We start from the raw sequence: 12107 nt of genomic DNA, 5'->3' as shown, positions 1-12107 counted from the left end.
TGGGGACAATTTGTTACACAGGCATAGATAACCAATACATACGTATTTTCTTACTTTCATTTCTGGGTCATATTTTTGATGTTGTTGTGTCATTTATTATTTCATTTTCAAATTGTTTACTGTTAGTATATAGAAATACAATTTAGTTTTGTATACTAACATGCATCTTGTGATCTTGCTAAATTCACTGTTAGTTCTAGTGGTTATTTGGTACATACCGTATGCCTTTCACTCCCTATCGCCCTGGATAAGACATTGAGTACAGTGTTACACAGAAGTGTAGAGAGCAGACATATTTGCCTTTTTCACAAACTTAGGGGGAAAGCATTCAGTATTTTACCATTAAGTGTCACTTAAGCTTCCTTTTTGTTTGTTTGTTTGTTTTTTTAACCCGAATAAATGTTCTCTAAGATTAAGGTAGTTTTCTTCAAATTTTATTTCATGGAAAGTTTTTCATTTTTATTCATAAATGGTTAAATTTTGTCAAATGCTTTGCATGTGTTGAAATAATCATATGGGTTTTCTCCTTTATTTGGTAATGTAGTGAAATATATTGATTATTTTTTTGAAGGTTAAACTAACAGTACATATTTGAAAAGAAGCCCACTTGATCATAATGTATTATCACATGTACATAAATATATATATTTAGATTTTATTGAATAAATTTTTTAAAAATAATTTTATTGAATCAAAAGTGATTATACATATTTTGGGGGTTCAACATTGAGATATTTTGATCAAATCAATCTTACTAGCATATATACTGTTACAAATCATACTTATTCTTTATGTCCCTTGTCCAATTTCACCCCATCCCCCTCTCCCTCCCTCTGCCCCCTCTGATTACCCTAGATTTCTTCTCTCCTTCTGTAACAGTAATGTTTACTCTGTTGATTTGTTGCCTAGATGATCTGTCCAGTGCTGAGAGGTGTGATCAGGTCCCCCAATATTATCGTAGAGCAGATGCTTCTTATGTCACTCTGGAATGGGCTTTGCGGAGAGAGACATCCTATTCTTTTCTTTGTCTCTGCTGGTGGCTCTCCTTTTGTCGATGCACTCCAGTAGCTGGTGGACCATATGCGTGGTGGTTGTGACATCTAGCCACTTTCACAGCAGCCTTGGTTATTGTGGTGGCTGGGGTGGGCCACCCACATGGAGGTGATGTTTTTGGCATGCTCCTTGGTGCTGGTGGTGTACCTGGTTGTGGGAGAAGTCCAGTCCAGGATCCATGCCTCAGGTCCCTGGGCAGGCGCTGAGGTGCTGGCACAGTGTGCCTGGGCTGGAACCAATTTTTTATCCTTTGCTTACTTCTAAAATGGGGGAAATTCCTGTGGGAACCAGTACTTGAGCTGTGTTGTTGAGCTAAATTGCTGCTTTGCTGCTGTTTCCCTTGGGAAGACTGTTTGTGCAGCTCAGGGTTTAATGGTTGACCTTATAGGTACTTCTAGCTCTCCAGAGACTGGGTGCACCTGGGTTGTTTAGAAACTCTGATCTGGGCCTGAGTTTTTTCATCAAACTGCACCCCATGCAATTCTGCATTCCTGACCAGTCTTCTCTTCGTGGTCCTGTGCTGATTGGGGGACAGATTGGCTGTCCTTGCTCTGTCCCAGTGTTCTCCCAGTGGGCCCATCTCCCCCACTGCCTGTGCTCTAAAGACTTCCCATGGGATGGGCCCCACGCCAGTCCCTTGTGATGACTCACTGGCCTCTGAATGGCTCCCCTTTTTCAGCTGTTTTGGCTCCCCACTCCTGTGTGAGTCCACAGGAACCCTATTAGTGGTCTTGCTGTCCTGGGGGCCACCAAGGCCCTCTTCTCCCCTGCCACCTCCAAGCAACTCCATCCAAAGGGCACAGCTGTGGCTTCTGGTGGCTCCTGCTCCATGTGCTCAGCAGATTCAGCCTTAAAGTGGCTGTGGCCCAAAATGCTCTGAGCATGGTTTCTCCCCGCTTCATGAACTCAGTAGATCTCTCCTCTTCCCTTGAGCTCCAGTGGCCCCAGCTTGGCTGTTGTTACATTTTTATAGTTGTAAATTGGTTGATTTGTGGGAGAGAGTGACACTGGGGACTGTCTATTCTGCCATCCTGACTGGAGCTGGATAAATATCTTTTAATGATTTTTATATCATGTTTTACCAGTAGTTTATTTTTCTTGTAATGTCTTTGTTGTTGTTTGGTATAAAGAACTGGCCACATAAAATGAATAAGGAAGTGTTCCATCTTTTTCTATTTTGTGGAATAATTTGTGTAGCACTGATATTATTTATTCCTTAAATGTTTGGTAGAATTCACCAGTCAAGCTATCTGGGCTTCCAGCTTTCTCTGTGAGAACATTTTAATTTATATATTCCAATTTCTTTAACAGATATAAAGCTATTTCAGTTTTCTGTTTCTTCTTGTCTATTCTTGTTTGAATAAGTTTTTTTTTTTTTTCAGGAATTTATTTTATTTAAGGTGTTGAATTTCTTGGCATAAACTTGTGCATAGTTTCCACTTGTTATGCCTTTAATAACTGTATAATTTGTGGCTGTGTTCCCCTTTTCAATATTGACATTAGAAATTTGTTTCTTATCTCTTTCTTTATGTTTCTCTGTCTCTCTGTCTCTGTCTCCTTTCTCTCATTTTTATTTTTTTAAAGTTTAACCTTTTTGTTTTGGGATAATTGTAGATTCACATATAATTTTAACAAACACAGAGAGATTCTGTGTGCCATTCACCCAGTTGACCCTGATGGTAACATCTTCCCAAATGGTAGTAGAATATGACAACCCAGATATTGACACTGACATAGTAAAGGTACAGAACAGTTTTATTACCATAAGGTTTTCTCATGCCTTTTATAGCTACCCCACTCCCCCTCCTGCCACCACCCCTCGTTAACCACTGGCAACCTCTAATCTGTTCTTCACTTCTATAATTTTGTCATTAAGAATGTTATATAATTGAAATCATATAGTATTTACTCATATTTGAGACTAGCTTTTTCATTAGGTGTAATTCTCTGGAGATTCATCAAGGTGGTTGCTTGTTTCAATAATTTGGTCCTTTTTATTACTCAGTAATATTCCATGGTTCAGATGTACAACAATGTTTTTAAACATTTACCTGTTGAATGACATTTGAGTTGTTTCTGTTTTGGGTTATTATAAATAAAGCTGCTTAAAAAGTCATGTGCAGGATTGAATAGATTTAAGTTTTCACTTCTCTGGGATAAATTCCTAGGAGAGGAATTACTAGATTGCATGGTAGCTGTGTGCATAGCTTATCTTTTTTTAAGTAATGCCAAATGGTTTTCCAGAGTGACTGTGCCATTTTGTATTTCTACCAAGAACATATGAGAGGCCCAGTTTTTCCGTATCCTCACTAGCATTTGGTGTTGTCATTATGTTTTATTTTAACCTTTCTGATAGACGATATCTTACCATGGTCTTAATTTGCATTTCCCCGCTGGCTAATAATGTTGACCATCTTTTCATCCTTATTTGCCATCAATGTGTACTCTTCAGTGAAATGCCTCTTTATGTATTCTGATCATTGGACTGTTTGTTCTTTAACTGCATAGTTTTGAGAGTTGTTTATATATTCTAGATATAAAAGCTTGTCAGATGTCTGGTTTGAAAATATCTCCTAGGTCGAAGTTTATCTTTTCATATTCTTAATAGTACCTTTCACAGGGCAAAAGGTTTTAATTTTGATGAAGTATAATTTATTGATTTCTTTCTTTTATGGATTGTATTTTTGGTGTCAAATCTAAGAACTGTTTGTCTGACTTGAGGTTCCACAGATTTTATCCCAAGTTTATTAAAAAAAAATTATAGCTTTACATCTTGTATTTAATTCCATGATCAATTTTGTATCAATTTTTGTGTAAGATGTGAGAATTAGGTCAAGCATCATTTAATTTTTTTTTTCCAATGAATGCCCAATTCTTCAGTACCATTTTCTGATAGGACTATCTATTCTCTATTAAATTGTTTTTGCATCTCTGTCAAAAATCAGTTGGGAATATTTGTGTGGACCTACTTTTAGATTCTCTATTCTGTTCCATTGATCATCTGTCTTTCTCTCTGCCAATATCACAGTCTCCATTACCGTAACTATAATAATAAATTTTGAAATCAGCTATACTGATTTTTCCCACTTTATTCTTCTTTTCAAAATTGATTTTGGGCCGGCCCCGTGGCACACTCGGGAGAGTGCAGCGCTTGGGAGCGCAGTGGCGTTCAGATCCTATATAGGAATGGCCGGTGCGCTCACTGGGCGAAACCACGCCAAGGGTTGCGATCCCCTTACTGGTCACAAAAAAAAAAAAAAAATTGATTTTGCTATTTTAGTTTTTTGTTTGTTTGTTTTGTTTTGTTTTTGCCTTTTCATATAAATTTTAAATAAATTTGTCTAAATCTGCAAAAAACCTTTCTGCAATTTTGATAAAAATTGCTTTAAACCTTGCATCAATTTAAGATGGTAAACCTTCCAATTCATGAACACAGAGTATCTCTCCATTTATTTATCTATCTTTTTTAAAAATCAATGTTATATAGATTTCAGCCTACAATCCCTGTGCATATTTTGTTAGTTTATACCTAAGTATATATTTTTTGAGTATTGTATCCATTGGTTTCCATGCATCGGTTGCTAGTATATGGAAATACAGTTGATTTTTAAATATTTATCTTGTATCCTGAGAGCTTGTTGAACTCACTTATTAGTTCTAGGATGTTTTTGTTTTTGAAGGTCCTTGAGATTTTCTATGTGTCTAATCACGCCATCTGCAAATAAAGGTAGTTTTATTTTTTCCTTTTCAATTTACATGCATTTTTCCCTTTCTTGCATATGGAGCTGGCCAGAACTTCCATCATGATGTTCAACAAGAGTGGTGAAAGTGGACGTTCTTGCATTGTTTCTAATATTAGGGGGGCAGCAGTCTTTCATTATTAATTATGATGTTGCCTGTAGATTTTTTGCAGATGTTCTTATCAATATTAGGAAGCTCCCTTCTATATCTATGTTTTGATAGCTTTTATCATGAATGGATGTTGAATTTTGTCAAATGCTGTTTTAGTCCGTTTTGTGTTGCTATAACAGAATACCTGTAACTGGGTAATTTATAAAGAAGAGAGGTTTATTTGGCTTACAATTCTGGCACAGCTGCATCTGGCATGGGCCTCAGGCTGCTTCTACTCCTGGCGGAAAAGTGGCAGGCAGCCAGTGGGTACAAGCAGATCACATGGCAAGAGAGGAAGCAAGAGAGAGAGAGAGAGGAGGTGCCAGGGTCCTTTAAACAATCAGCTCTTGTGGGAACTGATAGAGCGAGAACTCACTCATTATTCCCCCCTCCCCCAGGGAGAGCATTAATCCATTCATGAGGGATCCACCCGCATGACTCAATCAGTTTCCAACACTGCCACATTGGGGATCAAATTTCCACATGAGTTTTGGAGGGGACAATACATCCAAACTCCATCAAATGCTTTTTCTGCATCAATTAATATGATTCCATAAATGTCAATTAAATCTTGTTCATTGATATTGGTGTTGGTCAGTTCTTCCATCTTTGCTGATTTTCTGTCCAGTTGTTCTATAATTTGTTGAACAAGTTATAGGGAGGGGTATTAAAGTATTCAACTATAATTTGAGTATTTTTCCCTTTTGTTCTATCAGTTTTTACTTCACATATTTTCCCACTCTTAATTAGAACATATTTATTTAGAATTGATTTTCTTTTTCTTCTGCGATGTCCAGTCTGCTGTTAAGCTCATAAAGGAAATTTTCCATTTCAGGAATTATATTTCTCAATTCTAGAACTTTTCTTTTTTTTTTTTCTAGTTTTAATTTCTTCATTGAAATAATGCATGTCTTCATTTCTTAAGTTATTTTTTTCCTTTAAATTCTTGAATATATTTTTAATAGTTCTGCTAGTTCCAATTTCTGTGTCATCTCTGGGTCTGTTCAAATTGAGTAATTTTCTCTCTTAATAATAGGTCACATTTTCCTGCTTCTTCACATGCATAGTAACGTTTGATTTTAGGCTGTACATAATGGATGCTACATTGTTGAGAATCTTAATTATGTTTTCTTCCCATGAAGAGTTTTGAGTTTTGTGTCAGGCAGTTAATTTGCTGGAAGATCACGTTATCTTACCAAGGCATGATTTTAGTCTTTCGTAGGGTAGGTCTAGAGTAAAACTTATTCTAGGGCATAATCCTTATTTCTAAGACATAGTCTTTCTGGGGTCACAACTTAACCTACATGATGTTTAGTGAGGTTTATGTACTGTGTCTAGTCAGAATCCCAGTATCTGCCAGTACTGTGTGGCCTTCAGAATGCTTATTTGGCAGAAAGCTCCCTAATGGCTCTTTTCTGCTAATCTTTCTGCAATTCCCTGCTTACAGAGATTAGTACTGGACAAATGATCCAAGGGGAGCCCCTTGCAGATTTTTCTTCTCCCTTTATACACCGTTCTTCCCTCCATGGTAGTCTGCCCACATCAAGATCCATCAGTAATCATTAACTCTGATCTCTATTCTTTCTACTCAGTGACATTGCTACCCTCTGTTTGGCCTCCACTTCTCTGCCACAGTTTGGAAGAAAGACCAGAGTGAATGTGAACTCATTTCATGTGTTTTCTTTTTCTTAAGGATTTAGCATACAATGTCCCTTGTCTAATAATCTGAAATCAGTTGCTTCATATATTGTAACCATTTTTGTGGTTGTTTACCATGAAAAGTAAGTCTGATAACCATAATTTATCATGGCAAAGGCAAGAATTCCACAGATACTGATATTTTTCTGAAAGTTTCTGACGTGTTCTAAAGTTCATTCTAGGTTGGGACCACTAAATTAATTCAACAGTTTAATAATAATAAGAGCTAACACTTATATGTCATGCATTAGAACAATATGAGTATTCCAGGCTTATTTAATCCTCACTGCAATTCTGTGAAGTAAATACCAATATTGTCCCATTATACAAATGGGAAACTGAGGCGTTGTAACTTACCCAAGTTCACATAACTTGTGAATAGTAGAGACAGGATTAAAAAGGCACTATATCTTTGGAGTTAGTATTTTTAACCCTTCACTGTAATGCCTCTCTGTAAGTATTAATAAATTAGCTGTGGGGTTTAGCTAGATTAAATTAAGAAAGTGGTATTACTTTCTTCTAAAGTAGGACATTTCACTAAAGGACTTCATGTACTAAAGTTTTATTTCAAAGCGGGAGTACATAGCATATCATCACCATCATCATCATCATTGTAGTCATTATCATACCTCATATTTATTGTATATTTACTATATGCTAAACAATGTGCTAAGCATTTTATGTACATTTTTTCTTAAAATAACTCGGTGCTGGAGCTGACTTTTACCGGCTCATAAAAGCTGACCATTAAATTTTTAGAAAGTTCTGTGCTAACTGACGTTCTATTGATGGGGGTAATTAACACAACAGAAATTGGCAAATATTACAAATTAGGGATTCCCTCCACACCCACTGCAATGTTACTCGTTGGACATTTACCAGCAAACCATTGGTACTATTATTAAGTCTGTTTTGGATTGAGGAAACAGGCATTTGGGATAGATGTCAATTGAATAACTTGCTGATGGCCACACCGAAAATAGCAGCTAGGCTACAAAGTGCAGAACCCAGATCCATGTGCAGTGTTCACCAACACGTTGATCAGGATGTGTGGTGATGACACTGATTTTGGTTACTCAGGCATGTGGAAACGGATTAAGAAGAAGAGGGAGGTCATGTAATATTAGATAATTTTGGATTTAAAAAAAGTTTGAAGATTTAGTTTTTAATGTTTGTGCTGACTATTGTTTATTTAGGCACATATTAATTACTCTCTTCCACTCTTCCCTTTATACTTGGAATTTATGTAAAAAGAAAGAAAACAGAATGAAATCGTCAGCTGCAATGTGATACCTGCATAGGAAATTTCCTACAGAGCTCCTTGAAATGGTCTCGCCTTGAGGTGCAGTACAAGGAGCGTCATGCTCAGTATGTTCTGTTAGGCAGAGTTTGAGGGCACTGCCTTGGAGAGAACTTTACCTGACAATTAAAATGTTTTGGTTCCCAGCATTACTGTGACCTCCTAAAGTTACAGAAGGCAATAGAGCCAACCATAACCGGATTTCTGCTTGTCTTGAGTGGGCATTAGGAATAAATAAAAATAAAATCATTTATTGAGTGCATTCTTTGTATCCAGTACTGTTTTAAATGATTTATAAGTTTTAGTTCTTTAATCTTCATAATAAAGCTATTTTTAGGAATGTGAAGGGATTGAGGAATCATGAAGCCAAAACGGGAAAGGGGAAATTTGCAAATGGTTCCTCCTCTCTCCAATCTTGCCATCACAGCTAACTCACTCCTGCAGTCCAGGTGGGGTTGAGCTGCCTCACTCCAAAAACATATTTTGAGTACACAGCAACAGTTTTATAAAATATCTAGATAAGAAAATACAGGTTTCTTTACTTGAGATTTTTCCCTTTCAGTTCCAAGAGAAAAGTCAGAGTAAGCAAGCAGAAGGGCCATGTTTATATTAGGTGTCCCTTTCATTTCACTCCAGACCATGACGAATGCCCAGCGCCAGCTGAACTGATGACCAACTCGAGACAAGACAGGGCTCATTAAAAGAAGAACCAGAAGCCTAAAAGAACAATTTTGAAAAAGTTATTCTTGTCATAGAAATTTCTTCCACTTTCATTCTACTCTATTCCAATGGATTTCCTTTGGAATTGCTAACTCTCAAACAAATAAGCCATCTTTCACACATAGTTTGCGTGGCACCAAAGGAAGGCAGAAGCTATCCCGTAGAGACACATGCCAAGAGAATGTCATTATTCACTTGTTTCTTTCTGCTAGGTGAGTAGTACGATAATTCCACATCACCCTTGAGGGTGGGGGGGGAAAGAAAGACAGACGTTTTATAGATATATTCTGTATCCGCCTCCCCCCAAAATAAAAACAAACCTAATAAGAAGTAAGAAGGAAATGTCTTATCTTTCTTTTTCTTCATTGATTTTAATCTTGCTGAATCTGTCCAATATGGGTTAATTCTTTTCTATTTCTTTCGGTCACATATCATTCCTACATTCTACACTAATTTTATTTTATAATTTGGTACTAATTTTCATTTACTTGGCACTAGCTAACTTGATGTTGACAACCGAACTAATTTTCCTAGATGAATGTAGAATTTAGCAATTTGAATGATGGAGATTAAGAATTGTGAGACTCCACTTATGGCTCCAGTTTTTCCTACTCTCTGTCATCTCCTTTTCAGCAACGTTGGCAGACTCTTGCCTCTTGACACTGAAAAAAGGAACTCCAAAAATTATTTGAGCAAAAAAGACATTTACAGAGAGGGCTTCCCTAAGATTTTTGAAAAAGCTATTTCTAACCATAACTTTTAATTTATAAGTAATTGTTTGTTATATAATATTGAGCAAAAGCACAAGATAATATTTTACCTTCATGAAACCTCATAGGAAAAAAAAACACTGGAGGAAATTTGACAAATGCTAATAGTGGTTGCCTCTAGGTATTAAGATTATGAAAGATTTTTTTCCTTCTAATTTTCAAAAATTTTAAGAAGTTCTTACATTATTTTGAAATTCAGTTACAGACAGAAAAACACTAAATATAAATTTGCTGATGATTCCTTGGAAAGTTTGAGTCAATTGTTCAATCAAAGATATGAAAACATTTTTATTATTTGAAAGATAATCTTTAGACTTATTCAATTTCTTATAAATAAAAAAATTCAAATGGCATTCTTACCTAACAACAATCAGTGTGAAGTAGATATTTAGTGAATAACATATATCAGAAAATGTTACGTATAAGTACGTATGTGCAGGAATTAGAAGTCCAGTGAAAGTAAACACCATAAGGAAAGCAACAAATGATAGACAATTCCAGAATCTGCATTTTTCAGAAAAAAATTAAATGTAAGTTAATTATAATTTATTAATCTAACATATTTATTGCAAGGCTTATCTATGTCAGGCATTGTGCCATTAATTATGAAGAAAATAAAGATGAATAAGGCACCAACACTCACGGGGCTTAAAATTTAACTGGGAAGAAAGGAGCATTAAGGTTAGTAAACAAATAATTCTAAAGCAATTTAAATTACAGTGTGTAATTTAGTGTCTTTCTTTTTCAATTGCATTTGAAGGAAATGTTCCATGGCTATGCTATTCCATGGAACTCAAACATTCAGGAATCATGGTTTACATAACTTGAAAATACTGATTATAAAGTCATTTCATTAGGAAGAGTTAAAATCATCTATTTTTAAAGATAATATTAAAATGTTAGTCTGATTTGCATAGGGATAAAATTAAGCCAATTAAGTATTTGCCTAAAATTTAGCTAGTTATTAGAAGAGGTGAATGCATCTTTTTCTCTCCCTAGCTTTATTGGGGAATAATTGACAAATAGGAATTGTGTATATTTAGGGCACACAACTTAATGTTTTGATATAAAAATGCTTCATAAAATAATCACTGCAATAAAGCTAGTTAATGTATCCATCACCTCAATAGTTACTTTTATGTGTGTGTGTGTGTGTGTGTGGTTAGAACACTTAATATCTACCCTCTTAGAAATTCCTAGTATACAATACAGTACTGTTAACTATAGTCACCATACTATACATTAGATCTCCAGAATTTATCTTACATAAATGAAATTTTGTCCCCCATTTACCCCCACCATCTACCCCTAGTAACCACCATTCTACTCTGTGCTTCTGTGAATTTGACTATTTTAGATCCGCACGTAAGTGAGATCATGCAATATTTGTCTTTTTGTGTCTGGCTTAATTGACTTAGGATAATGTCCTCCAGAGTCATTCGTGTTGTTGCAAATGATAAGACTACCTTTTTTTAAGGCTGAATAATATTACATTATGTGTGTATATACACACACGCATCTCTGTCTTTATATCTATCTCTATCTACTTGCCTACCTACCTATCATCTCTCTCTCACATTTTCATTATTCATTCATCTGTCCGCAGACATGTAGATTGTTTCCATATCTTGGCTATTGTGAATAATGCTGCAATGAACATGGGAGTGCAGATACTGCTTCAAGACACTGATTTCATATTCTTTAGATGTATACTCAGAATTGGGATTGCTGCATTATATGATGGTTTTATTTTTCATTCTTTGATGACCCTCCATACTGTTTTCCATAATGGCTGTACCAATTTACATCCCCATCAATAGTGCACAAGGATTCCCTTTTGACTTCCTTGCTAATACTTGCTATCTTTTGACTTTTTTATAATATCCATTCTAACAGGTGTGAGGTGATATTTCATTGTGGTTTTGACTTACATTTCTCTGATGATTAGTGACGTTGAACACCTTTTCATATACCTGTTGGTCATTTGTATGTCATCTTTGGAGAAATATATATTGAGGTTCTTAGCCTAGTTTTTCCTAGGGCTATCTGGTTTTTTTCTCTTTAGTGGTGTGAGTTCCTTTTACATTTTGAATGTTAACCCCTTATCAGACATATGATTTTCAGATATTTTCTCTCAATTCGTGGGCTGCCCTCTCATTTTGTTATTTCCTTTTTTGTGCAGAAGCTTTTTAGTTTGACTCAATCACGCTTGTCTTTTTTTGCTTTTGCTCCCTGTGCTTTTTGTTCATACCCCCCAAAAGTAAAATGTTTCTTCCAGAAGTTTTATAGCTTCAGGTCTTACGTTTAGCTCTTTAGTCCATTTTGAGCTGATTTTTGCATATGATGTGAAATGAGGGTTCAATTTTATGCTTCTGAATGTAGATATCCACTTTTGCCAACACCATCTGTTGAAGAGACTGTCCTTTCTCCATTGTGTGTTTTTGGCAATCAGTGGATTGTAAATGCTTTTCAAAGATCAGTGGATTGGAAATGCTTGGATTTATTTCGGGGCTTTTTATTCTAGTCCATTGGTCTATGTTTCTGTTTTTATGACAGTACTTTACCACACTTTTTTGATTATTGTAGTTTTAAAATATATTTTGAAATCAGGATGCCTCCAGTTTTGCTCTTCTTTCTTAAGATTGCTTTGCCTATTTCAGGATCTACTGTGGTTC

At 35.7% G+C, this 12107-nt stretch overlaps 1 protein-coding gene across 1 annotated transcript in view; it reads right to left on the bottom strand.

The window, feature by feature from the left end:
- SLC9C1 (solute carrier family 9 member C1) overlaps window positions 1-12107 on the bottom strand; it is a 123804-nt gene that overhangs the window by 68806 nt on the left and 42891 nt on the right. The window contains exons 8-9 of the mRNA XM_063112496.1: window positions 9793-9936; window positions 8485-8659 (exon numbers count right to left, since the gene is read on the bottom strand). Of these exons, the coding sequence (XP_062968566.1) occupies window positions 8485-8659; window positions 9793-9936 (319 nt within the window). The remainder of the gene's footprint in view (window positions 1-8484; window positions 8660-9792; window positions 9937-12107) is intronic.

The sequence above is a fragment of the Cynocephalus volans genome, chromosome 1 (assembly GCF_027409185.1).
Source record: "Cynocephalus volans isolate mCynVol1 chromosome 1, mCynVol1.pri, whole genome shotgun sequence".
Lineage (NCBI taxonomy): Eukaryota > Metazoa > Chordata > Mammalia > Dermoptera > Cynocephalidae > Cynocephalus > Cynocephalus volans.
The sequence above is the reverse complement of the archived record's forward strand: the minus strand, read 5'-3'. Positions and strand labels throughout refer to the sequence as shown.